This window comes from Bombus flavifrons, chromosome 6 (genome assembly GCF_040668555.2).
Source record: "Bombus flavifrons isolate JBK064 chromosome 6, iyBomFlav1_principal, whole genome shotgun sequence".
NCBI lineage: Eukaryota > Metazoa > Arthropoda > Insecta > Hymenoptera > Apidae > Bombus > Bombus flavifrons.
In genome coordinates this window covers 13,900,393-13,922,631 of record NC_138447.1, presented here as the reverse complement: position 1 = coordinate 13,922,631, position 22,239 = coordinate 13,900,393, and the positions used below count along the sequence as shown (strand labels likewise).

At 36.1% G+C, this 22,239-nt stretch overlaps 1 protein-coding gene across 4 annotated transcripts in view; it reads right to left on the bottom strand.

Annotated features, from left to right (window-relative positions):
* The window catches only part of Kank (KN motif and ankyrin repeat domain-containing protein 2 kank), a 66,334-nt gene that overhangs the window by 21,532 nt on the left and 22,563 nt on the right, over window positions 1-22,239 (bottom strand). For 2 of the 4 annotated variants that reach the window (XM_069115617.1, XM_069115615.1), the window contains exons 2-4: window positions 4,662-4,769; window positions 2,058-2,257; window positions 1,157-1,385 (exon numbers count right to left, since the gene is read on the bottom strand). In XM_069115617.1, coding sequence (XP_068971718.1) covers window positions 1,157-1,385; window positions 2,058-2,257; window positions 4,662-4,707 — 475 coding nt within the window. In that variant the 5' untranslated portion in view covers window positions 4,708-4,769. Of the gene's footprint in view, window positions 1-1,156; window positions 1,386-2,057; window positions 2,258-4,661; window positions 4,770-9,882; window positions 10,037-10,734; window positions 11,083-22,239 lie in introns of those variants that run through there. The other 2 variants (XM_069115618.1, XM_069115616.1) reach the window with 2 other exon arrangements.

Sequence of the window (22,239 nt, the reverse complement as noted above, 5' to 3'; positions counted from 1 at the left end):
TTTATTTCGTTCCTCTCTTTCTTTTCCTCGCTGGTTTCTACTTGTCTCTCTGCTCGAGCCCGCACGTTACAAGCGTATGCATTTCGCAGCGAGAAACCACCTCGAGGCGATTACGACGGAAAGCAACTCATTAGCGAGACCTGTGCATTTATTTAACCGGTGTACGAAGCGTTTCAGCGAAATAGTGACTCTAAAGCGATGGAAGCATTTCTCTTTGCACGGCATCATTGTGTATCAGGTCATTGGGCCATGGAGAATCCAAAGATGGCCGAAAGGATTCAGCGCGAGGAAATCAAATGTGCGTGAAATTATCGGATCTATTCCCTTCTTTCTCTCTTTTTTCTTCCCCCTTCGTTTCTTCACCGCTGCGATTGATATCGACTGCGATCGGTTGCATCGTACGGTTCCTCCTTTTTGTATCGTTCAACAGAAAGACGCCACTGTTACGACATGGAAAATAATTCCAAAGAAAGTGTACGTAATCAGGCTGCGCTTCACGAGACGCCAATCGCGAGCGAATGGAACGAAGAAAAATTAAATGAACGATTCTTGCCTTGTGATTTTTTTACGAGATATCTACGTGACCATGTGATATCGAAATAAAACCGCGGAATTTCGATTATATCGGGATATTAATTAACTCATTAAAAACCAACGTTGCTTTAGCACTACATTTTATCTGTGATCTTTTTCGATCAACTTATATTGTCGAACTCTATGTTTTTAACATCGCGGCTACGAAAGAGAATTCCAAGGACCGGCTCAATATTTTTCTCTACGCAGATTCTACAATTTTATGAAACGTACAGAATTTGAAGTATTTATGACACATTTCTTCAACGCATTTCTATTTCAAAGTTTCTACTTGATATTAACGTTCATAGAGCGATTCGATATAAGCGATTTTTGTCCGTACGACAATAAAATTAAATGATTATCGGTATGGCAAATATCATGATCGTTTCAGGCAATCAAGTTCTATCGTATATTACACGTAATCCGTATTCGATAACATACAATTTGAGCAATTTCCAACCAAGTTACGATTCAAACTGTATTTTATTACAAATACAGGCTGCTTTTATTGAAACCGCAATTACGACTCGATAAATGGGACGAAACGATCGAATAGAAACGAAAGATAAATATGTCTGACCGTTCTCTGTGCGATCTTCTTTATCGAAAGTCTTGGTGGATTTGGACGAACGTTTCAAGGTCGCCTCGAAATCGCCCACCACGTCGCTGAGGTCGAGAGCCGTTGATACTTGCGTGCACTCTTGTTTATCGTGGGTCGACCTCGGCAGAGTCGTCACGCCATTCGTTGTAGCAGGTTCCTGTGGTATTTTCGGTAATTCCGCCTCTATTCCGACAAGGGCTGGACTCACCTAAGATTAAAAATATCAAACAATTTACGAAACGATCTTCCTTCTGTTTATTATGCTTGTCTTTCATTTTTTTCCTCGAGATGAACATCGTTGGACCTTCGTTCGACCTAACCCATTGAGGATCAAGCAGTGAAGTAACGTGTCGATGTTACGTAAATGCAACATTTAAAGTAGGAAAATAAATCGTTGGCGAGTTACACAAAATCTACATAGAACAGTCGATACGTTATATTATTACGTTATATTATCAAAGATATGGAAAGAATTTCTATAATTAAAAAGATACGCCTTATCGTAAAGATATAAAATACCTCGATCTCTTTAAATTTCATAAAACTGTACCGAGGAAATAATAACGAAAAGCTATTGCGCGAATTCTTTACATTCCTTTCTATTGATTGTAAATGTAATGCTAATTTACATATTCAGAAATATTACGTTAACAGAATCCTGGTTTTTAAATGGATCGATATAAGGTGATTCGCGTGATATTACATTGAGATATAAAATGAAGAAAAGGAAGATTAAAAAGGATTCTATTATCAGGGAACGAAAGTCCATTTGATTTAGGTAACGTTAAACCGTTCAACGATTGACGTTCGAAATGGAGCGTCCTAGATTCACAATTTGGATCTAGGAGCAGTTTAATTATGGAATGAAGCGATCAATTACCAGACCCAGGAGAACCTCCATCGACTGACATTGCCTTCGACGTTCTCTTTTCTTTCGTCTTTCGATGCTAGACCTGTCGCCGGCACTTCCTGCTGCAACCGCCTCGCAATATCGCACGAAGTCCAGGTCGATGTGGTAGCCGTAAGGGCAGCAAAGACACTTGGAGCCTGTCGAACCGGAAACGTAGGCCTGCGTCCCCACTGAAGTATACCGGGAACAAGTATAAAAAATATCATTATCTATTCGATAAAAATTTTTATCTAACACTTAAATCAAACGACACATAAAATATTTATGTTAACCACTTAGCGCACATATTACACGTGTTGGTGACATATACAGGTATAAATCACATTTACTTCAGATAGTTACTTTAGCTATCGATCTTTATGAATTTAATACGATATATCGTATGTGTACGTGGATACGTATTGTGTATGTTGATGCAAATTCATATTTTTATGGACGTAATTAACTGAAAGAAATGGAAGGATTTCCAGGTAGAAATCTGATTCACTCGCCAAATATTCTGGAATATATCATACACGGTACATTTTATGTATTATATTTCTGCATGTTTCGTGCATTTTATGTATTTTTTGTACATTAAAATATTTCATTACTCGTATTACCAAATAGAAAATGTATTTTCGCTTGTACGTTACTTTTGTATAAAAATTTGACCGACTCCATAAAACGGAGAGAAAGATTGTGCGTTAGGGGATTGAAACGGAATTCATATAAAATCCGCGGAGTAATTGCGTATTTCAATTCCCTGAATCAAGCAGAGCATAGACAATGGTAACAGTTCTTTCATCAATGATTCTCATTAAACCCATAACCAATGTCCCAATTACACACTGTATCACGTACACATTTTTTATCGAAGCATCTTTCGTAGAGGATTCACCAACCGAATCCTCGAATGCACCGAATATTAATGTGTTATACTAGTAATTTAGAGCAACATCAATTTCCTTCAGGATACTCGAAAATAAAATGACCTTATCCTGCTTCGAATAGATCGAACAGAAAATCGAAGGAAAAATATCTTTCGAAGTTAGGTTCGGTGGTATTTTATTTCAAAAGGCGGATATAGAAAACGTTCAACCCTCCTAATGATATTCGAAAAGAAAATGATCTCGTCTTTGTTTGATGGATTCGATAGAAAGGATCTATTTTTAGAAATTAGATTCGATTGTGTTTTATCTCGAGAGGCTGATTGTTCGAGGGTAATGACCGATGCGAAGCGTAAACCGAAATATGTTGTAACCATTGGCGATCATCCAAAGCCACGGTAATAATAATCTGGCAAAGTTCGTTAGCCGCGACAACGTGGGGATCCCATTTACGTGTCATATTGGTCCGTTCATGCTATCGCAACGTATACGTGGCAATGACTCAATGAAGTCCTACCGCAGTATTTGAAGATCGTAGAAAAGATAACCGCGATAAACATATTTTTCTTGATTTTCTGATTTTATCGTCTTTTGGCCATTTAAAGGAAGAATTTTAATACGAAGTAGTCGAAGAAAGGAACAGACTTAAGGTCAATTAAAAATAGATAAGAAATACACGATCTGATGATAATATTTGTTTAAATCGATTAATTAATTTGTCAATTAATTTTAAACGTACAAGATATATTTATTCTCAAAAACAAACGAAAAGATAGTTCTAGCGTGGAGTTGATTGACGCGATATCAAAAATTATTCCTTTGCACCAGACGAGAAATTGTGATTTATCATATTTTTCATTTGCGATCTTCATACATTGTCGTCTTTTACTTGTTTATTTTATTTATGTGCGCGATACTTCTTTGGGTAATTAAAGGATCAAGTTGATCATGAACTGCAGTAAACTGTATAAAGGAAATGGTGCCGGAGATTCGCATGAAATTTCAATTTAGAGTTTAGGGAGAATCCGGCTGCTTCATTAGTCGGATCGTTTGTAGTTTGTTGAGAAAGTTTCCTCGGTTAGAGGCGCGCTACCAGGTTTCCAAAGTTTTATTGTGTTTATTTATAACGATGCGATGCAACGTAAACAACGAGTTGTTTTATCCGATAAGACGAGAAACTTTATAATTTTTTCTCTGTGCTATTTTTTTACAACTCAAGTATTTTCAGCTAGACACAAAATTTGGATTATCAGCAGAGTATATCGTTATCACTAACATTATCACAATGTTATTATCTGTTAATATCACTTACGTAATATTACTTACACGTTTTCGTTGGAAATGCAGATCGAAGATATAAATCGAATATTGTATAATAAATTAACGACAAATTGTATAATCTTTCGCGATCGAAATAAAGGGTTTCTCGATACTCAATTTAAATCGTACGAATTACATTCGACATGGCTAATGCATATCATTATCGATAGTCCGCGGATTTGTATTCATTTATTTATGGGAAACACATAGATGCAAAAATAATTACATATAATCCATATAATTTGAAAAGATATATAAAATATTCGAAGTATACTACTGCTTACGATATTTAATCGTGTTGATAAAAGTATAAATTTATATAGATATCCGCAGCCTAATTATCGATAAAATTATTGCAATGTCGTTGTATGTTAATGTGACTTACCGTTTCCGTTGAAAACGCGGGCCGAGGTTACAACGGTCAAAGCCATTTTTCTACACAAACAGTGTTACTGTGTTTCACCACCAATCACAGGAAAACATCCTCATCACCCTGAAAATAGAAAAAAAAAGACCTTCGTTAGTTTCTCGTATTATAAATTTACTATATATTATAAATTTCTATCGTGTAGTAACACGCATGACGACAACGCGCGTAACAAACGGAAGGAAATTAATTCGGAAAATATGTTGTAATTTAAAGAGAGAAGTATTTCAGAGAAATACGTTTATTACATTTATCCGACTAGATTTATTAGAGAGCGGCGCTAGTATTATTCTACGAACAAAAGATTCTCAGAAACGCGTAATTTCATTAGGCGTTCGTTGTACATTCTCTGTTATCTATCGTCAGAATCGGGTTAAACGTGGAAATTCAACCCTGAAGATCTGCGACCTTTCTTTCGCCGATTCTAAACCAGCGAAATCTTCGTTTTTAATAAAATGCGCTATGGAATTCCATGCAACGTGCGCGGCAAATAAATTAGTTTCGTGGAATTTCAGACTGTCGGTTGTAATTGACGATACAAAGAAAAACCGCGGGATGAATCGCGATAAGGTTCGATATGGATGAGCGACAGCGATACGGTTGCCGTGTTTCAACGATCTGATTATGCGATCGAACTAACGCAAGCAAGCTTATACCTTCAATATATGTGTATGAATTTGTTATTATGGAAAATGTAAGAGTTATGATTGGAAATATAAGGTTTAAAGCTAAAGAGTCTGAAAGAAATTTGTTTCTAAAATTTTCAGTTTTTCGCCACTTCAAGGCGACAAAATTTAATTTACGAGTATGCAAAATCGAACGATTCGGCTTACAGAAGTTACTGTTATAAATCGTTTCATCGCGTCCTGATTTTAATTTTTGTATAAGAAAATATTCTGTTTGCTGCTGTTTTTCTTTTTTGCCAATAAATTGATCTATCATTTTTGGGAATGGAAAGAATAAATGCGGAAGAAAAGATTTTCAATACGATTTCCAACGTGATATATAAAAATTAGAAGTTTTTGGTTCGTATTAGAAGAATATAAAATATGCGATTGGAAAGATAAAGATTAGTGCAGTGTGTTACAACGTTGTTGTAATTTCGCAGTGGAGGCACTGTGCGATATGATAGCTTCATTTCTAACAATGAAATTCCATGTTAATATACACTGTGTTAACTGGAGTACGAATTTGCCAAATTGCAGAGTCACCTCTGTAAAATTCCAACGATATCGCATCGTTCGTCTGCGCTGGGGACGTAGAAACATAAATCTGTCGAAACGCATAGCACGATGCAATTTAACAACAATGAAACCGTGGAAGGTCGTAACCGAATAACCACGATAAAAGCGTCCTGGAACCAAATTAAATTTGTGATACGTCAATCGAAAGAGCTTCCTAGAAAAATCATTTCGACAAACGTTTGCCTCCCTATTCCTATTATTAGAACAGTTATTGACCTAAACATGAGATTTACAGTTTATGCTTGATTTATTTGTCGTATCCAATGAAAAATTATTTAAAAAATCTGAGATACTGTAACCATGGTATTACATATCTGGGAATTTTGTCCAATTTTTTGACCGAAAAGCTTAATTTAAAAAAATTAGGAAACTTTTAAACTGCCAATTTTTTTTTATCAAAGTTATTAAATGACTGCATTTATATCTCTACGGTAGAAATTGTTGCGAATCCTCAACTAGGTTACGACCAGTCAGCAACCGATCGGTTGATATCGCGAACCGTGAACGCTATTAACGCTCAAGGTAAAGGTAGATTAAAGATGCCGAGTAATATACAGGGTGGCTGGTAACTGGCGGTACAAGCGGAAAGGGGGAGATTCTACGCGAAAAAAGAAGTCGAAAATATAGAATAAAAAATATACAATAAAAATTTATAGAATAAAAAGAAACGTCAATCGAGACAATGATCTACAGTGAGATCCGTTATAACGAGACGTGATAAAGTGCACGCGTACCGAGCGAAAATTCAAAGTCGATTTTCTCGAAAACAAAGCCTCGAACGAAAAATTTGTATTCTATATTTTCGACTTCTTTTTACGCCTAGAATCACCCCCCTTCCGCTTGTACCACCAGTTACCAACCACCCTGTATAACATAACATAACACGAGGAGTATGACGCTCTGATGAAGCCTGTTTTAAACTTGAAGAAGCTTCGCCTGGTCCTAATATACTAACTCTCCGTCCCGGGGTTTTCCTTCTTACCATGGTTTTTACGGGATGGGAATCTATTTCTTCCAATCTTATAATTGTATATGTTGATGGGCGCATATCCTCCGATGTTGCTGATTGATACCAGATGTTTACTTTAGAACGGATCCATCGAGTACTTAGAGTGTTAATTAGTCTCTTAATGAGGTCTGCATCGTAAAGTTTATAACTTGGGAGATAGGAAAATCAGATTTTCTCAAAAAAGGCAGATGTGCTGTCCGAGTCATAAACGGACGGCCACTGCAAATTCCGAACAGAAGCTAATTGTCATGTTTATTAAGCGATAATTTTATCAGATTTTTCGTAACGGTGCGACGTATTGTATTATTAAAACTATGACTCTGTTGAATTGGTCAGCGTTGTTAATGCGAAATCGCAACAATTGAATTGGTAATCCAAACCGGATATTAGGATCAATGCAGGCGAGTGAAACGTCGCTGTGATTTCGTAACGGTGACGCTGTACATTTTGGCAGGTTTATATTTTTCATGAAGCGATCTACGAAATTGTATTGTTCGTCGACATCGAGTCTTACATTGTCAACAACGGTATTACAAATTTATGTGCGCTGGATTATTAAGAGTATAATATTGCCGAATCGTGTAACGTCATCGCTGTAAAACTGCAACACAAAGTCGAGAGAAAATCGCGTTATCGGTCTGCATCGGGTCTCTATATTGTCGATAGCGATGTCATAAATTCGTGTGTATAGGATTATTAAAAATACAACCCAGCCAAATTGCACAATGCCATCGTTACAAGGCTGCGACAAAATCGCAAGGTAATAGCGATATTACGCGCTTTGATACGCATCGAATCGTTAAAAACATAATCCTATCAAATCTCTATCACCGATACGAAATCACAACGACGTCCAATTGCTCAGCCGTGCCAGTCTTAAAGGGATACGTTAACACGAAGGCTCGTAACACCATAGCAATGCGAGAGCTTTAAGCGCGATATCTACGATGTCCCGTACCGTGGGGCTAATTCCGTATGCCGGATTTCTGGTCTGACGGCAACACGTCCTCTTGGCTTCTCTTCGACTTCGCGAACTTTAATTGTTCCATGCTCAGCTTCGTCCAGTTTCGTGCGGATATTTTTACTATCGTTTCCGGTGAAGATTCTTAGCGGATGATTTGCCTGGTTTTCGCGTCTCCAAGAATTCACCCGATGACTACATAATACAGGCTGATTTCGCTGCGAATATATTTAGATGTACCGCGGATAAATACGTTTCGTGTTGTAGCAGATAGAGAAACCGTGTTTTCGTTAGATGGAAACTAAACGAGTCGTGTCGATACGCGACTACTGCGGCAATTTTCTTCATTATATCACGTGGAAATTCGTGTTACGGAGTAATTCGTTGTATCTTTGTCTAGATATGTCTCGAAGATAGCAGTGATTTCCCTATTACAGTCGGAATAATCAATTTCACCTAAGAGGGTAATTCGGAAATTAGTTTGGAAATTATGTTGGAAAGTGATTTCGCATAGCCAGAGGGCTGCTACGAAATTCTCTAGGCCCTTTTTAATCCTTGGCCTGGAAACTTCGCTCCGTACTACGTGATACATTTGCCAAGGAATCATTCCTCGAAGTAATTAGGATTCACGTGGCGATCTGCTTGAGGTCGTAGGGCCGGACGGAATAAGGGACCTTACGGCGAACACGTAACAACGCATTTCCTCCTTTCCTCGAGCGACGAAGTCACGACAGTTCGTTGATCTTTAATGAGCCGCCTAACGTCCTCTTCGCTTCAAACTAATCGCTATTAATCGAATAATCGTGAGTTAAAGGAGTAAATGTTGGAATATCGCAGAAGGAAAACACGATGAGTATGTTTTTATCGGTTTTCTGGTTTTGGCGTTACTCTATGATTAAATTTGTATTTTTATACGGTAGGATTTTTATACAGCACCATTTAAAATCGAAACGATCTGTTGGCTTGGAAGATGCAGCTTTTTTAAGAATACCTGATATATTGACGAAATTTGTTAAGCCAAAGATACGTACAATTATCGAGGCAAGGAATATTTTCATTTCTTCGATGTTTTATACATTCGAGCATTAAGACAATTTCTTTTTTACTTTGAAGAAAACAAAAGAATAGAATTTCGGAAAAATTTGACGAACGCCGTATAGAATTTTAAAATCGTTTGGCTGTGAAAACAGGCAACGCGGCTTATCGTATTCTTCCCAAGTCCTCGTTTACATTTATCATATATCTTCCGACCCTTCCGATCAATTTTTTCGAACGAGGTAAGGGGACAACCGAGTTTTCTCGAAGGAAAAGTCTGTCGATTTTCTTAGATGAAACCGGTATTCCTCTCACGAATGAGGGTTACTTCTTCGAATCGATGTTCACGCAAAATGGAAACTTGCGGCTCATTACGTATGGAGGTTGATGCAACGAGACGTTACCTTGGAATCTTCGAACGGATACGTTGATCTTTACCAACATAAGAATATTAAATTTAAGACTCTGCCGATACGTACTAGCGAAATTTCGGTTTTTCTCGTTGACGAAAAATGAATTCGCGTGATTCGAATGAATTACAGCGAGCGGTAACAATATTTTGCAATTTTTATTGTCCTATTATAGTATAGTATAATAGTATAACATATTGCAGTGTTTTCCGTTAAAAAATTGATAAATTAATCTGAACGTAAAAAGATAGGTATTGCACGAACGATTAGCAAACGATAAACAATAGTTTGTTGAGTTACGAAGTAACAAAATATCTACGGTTATGAGATGGACCGACGGTATGTTAATACATTATTTTTAAGTATTCATTCGTTCGTTTAAATATTCATATGCTGTCATTTGTTTCTGTGACGTTATTATAAAGCGACACGACGGCAATCGTTATCTACGAAGGTACACCATGTAAAACGTTGTTTATAAGCGGTGGCTGATAAATGGAAATAGTCTGTAAATATTTACCATGGTGTTAAGATGGCTCGTGTTGAATTTCGGCGGCGTGGATAGAAAGCCAAACTCTTTCACTCGAATCCTTTGAAAGTAGTAAGCATTGAAATTCAAGCAACGACAACGACGTGCGTGTGCAACGTCGATTCATCGACGACTGATTGCTTTTGCTCTGACTAGCTGACGCTTTGCCACGTTTATCTTTGTAGCGTTGATAATTTCGTCAATAAAGATCCGTACACGGTATATGATCGTACGCAGTTGTTGTTCTGATCGATATGTCGTATTTATTAGTCATCATCGATTGTGTAGAATTGTGTAGAAACGATGTACGTAAGTAGGCAAAGGTTTACGCAATTATAAAATCGATAATTTTGTAGATTCGTATTAGCAACTCGAGAAAAGATTTATTATATAGTATTTATTGCACGAAAGTATTTTTTTAAATAAAATATCTTCATTAAATTCGATATTTAGCTTTTTTAATGGACTATTCTTTCATTAATCCCGTGTGTGATTAATTTCAAATTTAAAAACGCACGGAAATAACCAAAGAATTAAAAGAGAAGAAAAAAAAGAGCATGACGTCGGATTACGAATTCTCTGCTTTAAAACGTATGAAAACTTATAATTGGGAATATCGATTTTTTTTTTATTATTTTCAATAGAAAATTATTATTTATTTCTCGCTATATTCTGCTTTCTTTTGCCTTAGAATCATCTACTCGATTAATCGATGGGAAAAGAAAGAATAAGTAACTTTTGGATGTTTCTTAAAATGTCATTCGTCACGCAAAAGATTAATAGGCAAATTCTATTAGCCGCGAGCACGTAAATACGACATTGACCCATATAACATTAACTTACAGTTCGTTAGTGCTAAACCATCAAAACTAACACATATTTCAATATTCTGTACACTCGGTTCAAAGACGTTACAAGACACGACGTTTAATCCTCGTTATCGAACATCTCTGGACTATCTTCTGGTAAATATTCCAAGGCCAACAAACAGTGTACTCATCTTCAGCGTCACACGAAACTTCTTAATGATTTAACTTTCGACTATACAGCACAAACTACAAGAAGACACAAGGTATACGACTCTGTTCATCGAAACGATCGAATCAACGACGATATTACGAACTGACAAGCAACTCACGTACACTGGCTCAGAAAAGTATTCGAACGGTTATAGAAACCTTCCATGAATATATTATGCGTATTATGTAAACCATTTTGAACTAGCAATGCAGTAAGATACGATCATCGGTATTACATCGATAAATTTTGAAACCAATCTGAAAATATAAATATGGAAGATATTTTGTGCAAATGTACATTTCACACAGATCACAAAAATATTTACACGATCAATTATCCATCAGACGAATAAACTTCGACATTCAGTGGACATATTTATCATTAATCATGTGTGCAAGACTACTATTTACACTGCATAATAATTTTTCACTAACAATAAATGTATTTGCAACGAACATCTCGTAGCTTTTATATGCATTTTCAAATTGCTTTCAAATTCACTGGTTGAAATGAAATTCACTGGCTAATGAAATTTCACAATGTCTTGTGTGATAATGTAACACGTACTATACAGGGTGGTTGATAACTGGTGGTACAAGCGGAAAGGGGGTCATTCTACGCGTAAAAAGAAGTCGAAAATATAGAATAAAAATTTTTCGTTCGAGGCTTTGTTTTCGAGAAAATCGACTTTGAATTTTCACTCGGTACGCGCGCATTTATCACGTCTCGTTATTACGGACCTCACTGTGGATTTTTAAAAAAATTAAAAAAAAAAATGTTTATTCTATATTTTCTACTTCTTTTTTCGCGTATAATCACCCTCTTTCCGCTTGTACCACCAATTATCAACCACCCTGTATAAATATAAATGTGTCGTGTTATAAGTGTTCAAACACTTTCATGGATCACTGTAAACGTAACTAAAGCCATAGAGGAAGATTTCGTCGAACGAAAAGCAAAGTAGTTGATTACACGCGAACCGTGGCCTAATTTCGGAAATTCAGTCGAAACCAGCATCGAACAATGCGCGATGGTTGAAATTTCACGTTGGATTTAGATTCGACACCGATGGAAGGTTGCGAACGTGAAATACCTATAACACGACACTGCCTACCGCCGAATGGATCGATACGCAGTTTAGTTGATAAACTGACCAACTGATAGCACAGTTAGTTTACGAAGCCTGTTTGAGAGGATCTATCAAACGTTTGCTGCTTCTGTCATATGACATTCCTCGTTGCCCTAAATTGATAATTTGTGAGGTTTGAAGGTTTGGACGCGAGCGGACTGGTTTCCGATGCTTTGGCTACGAGTCATTCGATACTTAATCCATCACTTCCTTCTGTACTCGAGTTCTGCGATTTGATTGAATTATTTAAAAGTTCATACGAAGATAAGAAGAATTGAAGTCGTTATTTTAGCGATTTTAAAGTTGGCTAAAAGATGTTCAAAGATCCTCGAGATCTTCAAGATCTTCAAAGTAGACAGCTTTCGACAATTTTTATAACTTTTCTCTTCACAACGGAAGTTTTATCTCTTCAATTGTCAAGTTCGAGAATTCTGTTCTTTAAAAAAAATTTTTTTTGCTTTCATTGACTTTTTATCTTATTCGTAAGATGAAATAAATTAATCTTGCTTTTATTTTGCTCTCATCGTAAAGCATAATTGTACAATTATGGCATGTCGTATAAGCTGCACGTATATACATTTCGTTTATGGACATTTTTGAGAACCGCGCGATGAAGATGTCTTCGTCTTTATCATCAAACAAGCGCTCTGCGTTTTTATTTTAACAAGGGTCTTATGGCTGTAAAGAACGAATGGATCAACAAGATTTTTCCTGAAGATGTTTACTACGTTTGTAATACTAAACTTAATAAAATTCCACTTTTATTAAATATTAAACTTCATGTCGGAGTTTAAAGGCTGTACTTCTGCTAATTAACAAACATATATAAATGTTATTGATTTCCCGTGTTGCTTCAGTAGACAAGTAATTTATCGCAAACTAAAGAACTTCTCTTTTGCCAACCAATTAATTACGCCAAGCTTTCATAAAAACTCGATACAGCCAGCGTAAAAAAGTTCTACCTTTCAGTTGCCTTGAAATATCCCCAGTATATATGAGCATCGAAACCGGTATCTCAAAAAGAACAAAAAAAAAAAAGAAGGAAACAAAACCATCCATGTTTCCATAGTGCTCCTATTGCGATTCGTTGAAATATACGTTCGTTTTGTAATCAAAGTCTGTCTCTAGCATTCGAAAAAAGTATCAATACCCATATTCACTCGTATATTGTATAGATTTTCCGAATACCTATACAACCTGCCAAAGTGAAATACTTTAATTGTAAGATTAAATAACTGGACGCAAAATACGATCCAACGATATCAAATCCAATTAATTGACGATGCAATTGATACAATTATGTGTACAAATATAATATTTCTATGTATTATGTCACATATAGAAATACAAATTTTTTTTTGTAATTTTGTATTTGATTTTGTATTTGATGGTAACTTGACTCAAATATCCTCAATTACCTACGACCCTATGCCAATTAGAAGCTAAAATCTCAATTAATGCAATTGTGTATTTATCAATATCTATAACATTTTGATCATACCTTAAATATAATTACGAAGCTATACAACAATATGTATGTAACACATTTCGACTACAAGTTAACATAAATGTAAAAATATTATCAGAGTGCATAAGGATAAATCGTTTAGAGTATCTCGCTCGCGTCCTTGCCAGATTAACCTTGCGCGGCCACTTTCATCCCCCAGCCCTCGTTATCGTTGGAAAATTACCTCGTTAGCAGAGTGTCGAGCACGACACACAGTTCCATTGAATGAAACTGTATTCGAACCAGCGTTCTTCCATACAGAGTTCAGCATTACGCGCTATCATTAACGTTCCGTTGTTTGTACAACGATAAACAAAAAGGAAACCGAGGAAAATTGGTTTTATCGTGTCGACACTAGGGAAAGAGTTGTTTGCCAGCGCGTCCAACAGTTCTTCTCGCATCAGATAAGAGATTCTGTTGCTATATCGCGAACAACCTTCGGCATTGTAGCTCGTCCTCTTTGTCTGTCTGCGAGATACCTGCATGCTAGGCTGTACAATGGCCTGTAAACAATAGCGAAGAAATCACACGACAAACGTTTGCGTGATTATGAAGTTTCTTTTGAAAAGAGAGGCGTCGGTGCGTTTCTTTCGAGCGGCCACTGTCCAGGCAATTTGTTCGCTATTTTATTTACGACTTCGTGACTTCGACGCGGGTAAATCGTCGTTCCGAACGCGTGGGTGGCGGTCGTTCTTCGAATGCAAGGCAAGAGAGAGGAATGACCGCTGTTCGAATAATTCAATTTGGAACAATTGCCGAGGAAGCGAAGGAGAAACTCAGGAAACTTGATATTGTGAATTTTTGTTTCTCCACTGGTTGTAAAATCTGCGACTCGCCTAGTTCTCGTAAATTACTATGTTTCGTTACTATGTTATGTTTGTGTTGCAAAGTAATTTCGTTTTATGATTTTCCATAGAACTATTTACATTGCGTAAAGAGCGTCTTAAAATGATATCCATTTTTTTTTTTTAAATTACCTAATACGAAATCTAAATTACCTGACACAAATATTTAGTTCGTTCGAACTCCGAATAACAATAAAACTTTGAGAAACGTCGCAAAAAGAATCGAACAGTTTTTCGATGGCTACAGGTACTTCAAGCTTAGAAAGCAGATAATTTGAGGAGAAATTAGTTCAGTATGTACAGAATGTTTCATAACGCGTGCAATCCATTTCAGGAATGGATAGGGGATACGATAAAAACGAAAGTAATTCTGTACTCCTATTCGACATTCCTTCAAAGTCATAGCCATTTTTGTGTTTCAATAATCCACGACAGTTTATGAAAGAATGCTGTGTATATCGGCGAAATTCGTCGCTACGACTGCATACAAACCGAGGATGGTCATTTCGAGCACCATCTATGAAGATAACCTGTTGCGGATTATTTTACGTTATGAAATACCCTGCATATACAGGGTGCCGTAGAATAACGTACAGCGAATACTCCAAGAGGGCACGAGGCGATTCCTTATGAAAAAATAAGAACAAAATATGGAATAAAATTTGTTCATTGGAGGCTTAGTTGACGAGAAAATCGAGTTTGAAAATTTATCAAGTATACTTGAACATGACTAATTCCGGACTGGACAGGACTAAATAATCGACAGGAGGTCGTTCTACGCGTGAAAATAAATCGAACATGCATAGTATAATTTTTGCCTCGAGACAATTTATTTCGGAAAAAATAAATTTGAGAATTTACCATACGCGTGTATTAGGTCGATTCTTGACTAAACACGATCGAATTTTATTTTCTTGAAAACGGAGCCCCGAAGGGAAAAATTTTATTCCACATGTTCGACTTATCTATTAACTCGGTCCAATAGTTCAATTTCTATCACTTTGCACAAATGTTTTCGAATCGTTACAATGTACATAGACGCAACGCGAAACAAGCGATAAAGTCATTTTCTTTTTCTTTTCTCTCCGCTTAGAGACCATCTCCATATCACCGGCACATATTCCATCGAAATTCCTATCATTTCTACGAGGTATATCTTCAGATTTTCTCTTTTCCTACGTCGCAGCGCTAAAGGCGCAAAGCATATAGCTCGAGGCGTTGTATCGGTCGGTTAAAAATCGCATCGGTAATTACGAAGCGTGTATAATTAAAATGTAATGCGCGGGTGCGTCAAAGTATCGTGCAGGAGTCTGTAGAAGGAATTAACGGAACACGAGAGCAATTAATTTCCTGTTTTCCTGCCGTTTAATTCCACCTCGCTCCGGCTTGCCGCTTTTTCTCTCCATCTTTTTTTCCCTTCTCTTCAAAGGGTAACATTAACCCCGCGTTGTGCGGTCAGATAGTAACGAGCACACGCCAGCCACGAGGCTCGCGAGTGTATAAATAGGAGAAGAGAGCCGTGCAACCGGCGAGAGAAAAGCGTAAGATAAAAAGTCATACGTGCCACGGTCAAAGCAGCCGCCACGGATGACGAGGAGGACGCATCCTGATGGAGATTAAACACCGGGTCCCCACCGGCGACGATCTTCAACGTCTTCAAGGAAGCACTTAAACTTCCGTGGACCAGTGTAAATCATACGCTTAACCGCGTCGTTGATCTCCTGTGTTTCCTTTCGAGGCTCTTGTTTTGGTAAAAGTATACACACGAGTCTATCCGTCTGTCAAGAGAAACTTGTATCTAAACTGTGGATGTTTATGAAAAAAGTTGCAACCACAGTGGATATTTACCTCATCTACTAAGAGTTACGGCTACTTTGTATATTTATGTTATGTTTTATATATTTTTATATTTTCAAATTTCACATAAGTGCTTGTGAGAAGTAGAAGAGCTCTTCGTCAAATTCGACTTTCGAAATAACAAATAACAATAACACGTTTTAATAGTCAGAAGCTAAATAAATTCCGTAACACGCTGGGATTGGTATAATAAAAAGTGAATTACGGTGTGCAAAAGTACAGAGCTGGTAGATTTGTCGCTTTATATTTTGAAGGCGATATTAAAGAATTCGAACTAGTACCGTGTATAACCAGATATAGTAGTGTTAATTTATTTTACTGTCTTTTACTTGTTTATATAAAAATGATATAGTATAGTGAGTATTTTGTCAATAAAGTTGAAATATATGGAACAAAAGTCAAAGACGTTACAATATACTTTATCTTCAGAGACAAATATGGATAAGGATCGTTTCTATCACGAACCCTTCAATTGTTTCTCGTTTTTACTTCCTTTGCTTTTTTCTTTCTTTTGCCTTTTATCGAACAGTGTACGATTTAAAAATATCTAGAATTCCCGGAATGACGTTGTCTCGCGTACACACCCCTTGTTTGTTAAGCAAACAGAAGAACGACACCGTAGAATCTTTAACAGTCGACAAAATGGAGAAGGAAGATCGTAAAGGAGAGACGGTTCAAAGTTCGCCATGAGATCTTGCGAATCGTAAATTTTATTTACACGCTCCGTAAGCGCCACTTCATTCAGACGGTCGACTGGTCGCCTGGTCGCCTGGCTGCCTCTGGTCGCCTCTTTAAATAACCAACCCGCGAAAATCGGTGCAAAGGCAAGCCCACGAAGGTCAAGATTTAAAGTAGCTGCTGCAATAAGGAGGCAGCTCCAATTTTTAGTAATTTGACCGAATCAACAGAAACCGTCTCGGAGTTAATTAAAATCGAATCACCTTCTGGAACGTATTATAAATTCATAGTCAATTAATACTCGTAGTAATAAACGTTTTTCGAATATCTCCTCTTAAATGCACTCCTTTGAATACGAAAGCTATTCATTTCTTTTCCAATAAACGTAATTCAAATATCGCAGTTGGCACCCGACAATTTTTAACTCGACTTTTTCCTGTCTTCTTTATTCCTTTATATCTTTTATCCTCATTTTATCTTTTCATATATTTCATTAATTTTAATTTTCTCATATAGCCCTTCTTTTCTATCATTTTTATCTCTATTTTCGAGTTAGCAATACAAATTTTTGCGCCTTCGTACAATGTAAGAAATCTATGATATTTCTTCTCCATCGACAAATACAATTTTTCCTGTTTTCTTTATTCCTTTATATCTTTTATTCTCATTTCATCTTTTCATATATTTCATCAGCTTTAATTTTCTCATATAGCCCTTCTTTTCTATCATTTTTATCTCTATTTTCGAGTTAGGAATACAAATTTTTGAGCTTTCGTACGATATAAGAAATCTATGATATTTCTTCTCCATCGACAAATACAATTTTTCCTGTTTTCTTTATTCCTTTATATCTTTTATTCTCATTTCATCTTTTCATATATTTCATCAGCTTTAATTTTCTCATATAGCCCTTCTTTTCTATCATTTTTATCTTTATTTTCCAGTTAGTAATACAAATTTTTGCGCCTTCGTACAATGTAAGAAATCTGTGATATTTCTTCTCCATCGACAAATACAATTTTTCCAGTCTTCTTTATTCCTTTATATCTTTTATCCTCATTTTATCTTTTCATATATTTCATTAATTTTAATTTTCTCATATAGCCCTTCTTTTCTATCATTTTTATCTCTATTTTCGAGTTAGCAATACAAATTTTTGCGCCTTCGTACAATGTAAGAAATCTATGATATTTCTTCTCCATCGACAAATACAATTTTTCCTGTTTTCTTTATTCCTTTATATCTTTTATTCTCATTTCATCTTTTCATATATTTCATCAGCTTTAATTTTCTCATATAGCCCTTCTTTTCTATCATTTTTATCTCTATTTTCGAGTTAGGAATACAAATTTTTGAGCTTTCGTACGATATAAGAAATCTATGATATTTCTTCTCCATCGACAAATACAATTTTTCCTGTTTTCTTTATTCCTTTATATCTTTTATTCTCATTTCATCTTTTCATATATTTCATCAGCTTTAATTTTCTCATATAGCCCTTCTTTTCTATCATTTTTATCTCTATTTTCGAGTTAGGAATACAAATTTTTGAGCTTTCGTACGATATAAGAAATCTATGATATTTCTTCTCCATCGACAAATACAATTTTTCCTGTCTTCTTTATTCCTTTATATCTTTTATCCTCATTTTATCTTTTCATATATTTCATCAGCTTTAATTTTCTCATATAGCTCTTCTTTTCTATCATTTTTATCTCTATTTTCGAGTTAGTAATACAAATTTTTGCGCCTTCGTACAATGTAAGAAATCTGTGATATTTCTTCTCCATCGACAAATACAACTTTTCCTGCCTTCATTATTCCTTTATATCTTTTATCCTCATTTTATCTTTTCATATATTTCATCAGCTTTAATTTTCTCATATAGCCCTTCTTTTCTATCATTTTTATCTCTATTTTCGAGTTAGCAATACAAATTTTTGAGCTTTCGTACGATATAAGAAATCTATGATATTTCTTCTCCATCGACAAATATGATTCGAACACCGCAACTGCCTCCTTATCGCTGCAAACTTTTCGTCTCTTCTTCCGCTTCTGTAATACTGGCTTTCTTTGCACGCTGTTTGACAGGATGCGATTTATGTGTTTGGAGGAGTCTCGGATATGTCTATATAGTAAATACTAGAAGTGTCTACGTTAGCATGTACTCTAGGCCCGTTAAGATTTTTCTCAATGAACGTACGACGAAAATATCATGAGCAACCGGATGACGAGACCATCACGTATTTTTGTCATTTTCTTAGGTCGGTTCTGTGTCTTCGTTTTTTCGGTGCTTGTATAAAAACAGGAAATACTTTTTGCCCGTTGACAGCAAACACGAACGAATAAGCCGAGGAGGAATGAACTCTGTACTTATTAGACTGACGAAGTGCAGTTATTTTTCTACGCGATGTTATGGTTAGTTAATCATTTGTGGGCAAGAATGTTCTCCTTGTTAAATTTTCTAATTACCTGCTATTTATGGCTACAAATGGTGTTACAGTGGCGTACAATGCAAACGGAGAACAATTTGTTCGAATAAAAGGACAATAGATTTCTTTGAGAAGAATCGTTCTACCAGAAACGTTATCTGTTAAACTATTAAGGTCGAGGCAGTGATGTGCAGAAATTATGTAAACGTATATTCTTGGAGAACGTATGCAAATAAAGTAATCTACATAGCGAAAGTACCAAACTTCGTCAGCTTTTTAAAGCATAAGAAAATCTATTTCGATAATAAATATTTTATGCAAGCTTGGGAATATAAATCAAATTTCCATAATTTGGCAAAAGGTAGCTTGTATCGTGCAAGATGAAATAATAGGAATAAAGAAAGATATTGTACAAATCCTCTGAATTCTCTACCACGACCACGATATTTAAAAAGTAGAATTCAGTTAGGTAAATTGATCGAAAGAATTGCAAATGAAATCAACGGGATGTGAAAATAGCAGATTATGATAATAATAAAGATTTTATCGTATTTTATCGAGTTTAAGAATTTCCTTTAATTATATTTCAACTGTTTCTCACAGCAAACGAGTTAAGTTAATTCATTGCCTTTGTAAATGTTATCTCTCGCGTAGGATGACCTGGTCTGTCTATCGAGAGTTGCACATTTATTTTCATCCACTGTATATTCTCCTATAAAGTATAAAATAGCACATGTAAAATATCAGATTTCAGCAGCTGGATCGCAACGTACGTGGATCCTGCGAAATTTACCCTTTCATCAGTCTGACAACGTTTAATTAAAATACACACACACGAGCAATCCATTCATCACTTTGACACAATGAACTGCACACAGATTCGAGGATTTCTCGATACACGACACGCTGATAATCGCGATTTAGTTGAGCATGAAATTGATCTCTCCATTTCTTGCATAGCTCGGTAATAGGATATTGATAGAAATTATATCCGCTTCGCGAATCACATCGATGGAGATAAAATTAAACTGCCATTGATCGCGATCTAAAAGATCATCGCGATAAATGGTTGTTTCATGGATCGTTTGACAATATTCTTCGATCCCTACGAACGACAAGATCGCAGATATTTATGCAAATTTCTAATTTTTTTGTGGAAACAGATAAAGAAACGATATCTAAGAGAGTTGTTTCATCCACTAAATATTAGAACGAGTATCTTGCGACTATACTTTGGATACTTTGCATAGTTATGCAACTTTATACTTTCCATGCATACGTAAATATTTGCGGTCTCGCTTTGGATAGAAAATGACTGTTTTGTGAATGGAAAAAATCATAAAATTACATCTCCGGCATTTACGTACGGAATATTTTAACGTTTCACAGAAATTAGAATAAACAGATGTTTAAAAAAATTTGTTAATGTATATTACATCGCACAGCTATGTACATAGTTTCGCTTTTGCATTTCGCGAAACTGCACTTTCTTCCCCTTCAAATATCTCTCTAACTTTCCCCTTTATTCCCGCTATGTGTCTTTTTTTACACCTCTTCGACACTTTTCCTCAATGATTATGCATCGATTAGGAATTTTTCTCGAACGCGTATCGATTCTAACGTAACGTGCATTTATTCGCGTGTTCACGTTTATTTATAATTATGATATATTTTGTCTTCGATGGAAATTATATTAAGGACACTTTTATTCCTGTTTAATTATCATAAATCTGGTTTTGCTATTTGCCGTGAAATAATAGCAGTAAATCCGGTAAATAAACCAGCGTGTAAATTTAACCAAGCTGTCAAGCGCGCACGGATTTATTTTCGCGTTGGAAGAAATTAGATTGACTTCTCAGCCTATCGACCGCGTTTAATTATAGGTAACACAGCCGGTCATATTTTTAACCGAAAACATTCCCGTCATCAGACTGCTATCGAGTAAGCGCCGCAATGTCAATCCTGTTTCTAGCGCAGCGATTTGTCCTCGTTTCTATCTTACTTTTATCATGCAAATGCGAGATAAAAGACACAAGTATTCCAAGAACGAATATTTTCTTGTTCCCTTCGCGCGTTAGATACCTGGCATTCTTTCGCATAACCAAACCGATATTATTAATGAAATTGTACACGTTAGTAGTTACAAGTTACAAACGTTAATAAAATCTTATATACACACGACACATACATTACGACAGTAACGAGTTCGATGATTGAACAAACCAAGTTTTACGAATAGCTTTTACAAATTACACGTGAGAATCCGATATTATGAGATTCTACGAACAGCGAAATTTTGCATGCCGCTAGTTAGCAACAAATTCTCTTGCGTAACAGCGACAAGTATGATAATGAAACGAACGACGTTGTAATAGGAGAGGAGATAGTATACGAAAAATGTTGGATGAGTCAAAGGTTCTAAGTGACCAAAGGTTTAAAAATACAATGATTCCGCAATTGCGTATTTACGACACATACCTTTGTTAAAAATCTGTTGGTATTTACCAGATTACGAGCATCCAACACACGCTCCACGCAGTAACTTGGAAACGATACAAAGTTCAAAATTACCAGCACTTGCTCTCCGACGATTTACCAACGTCTGCTTAATGATCGAAGATCGAAGTTTTAACGAGGAAATATTATACGAAGGTTAGAAGAGCGTTTCGTATCAAATTATGCATTACGCGCTATGGAAGAAGGCGACGCGTATAGGTGCAACTTGTGAAAAACGACGAGATGCAATTATCGAAGTGCTGTGCCGCGGATCGATGAGCAAAACAACGTCGCGAGTACAATTGCGTCGGCATCAAATATCGTTTCCTAGCTACCATTTACTATCCAACGAAGAAATCGAATAGCACGAGCCGGAGAACCGCG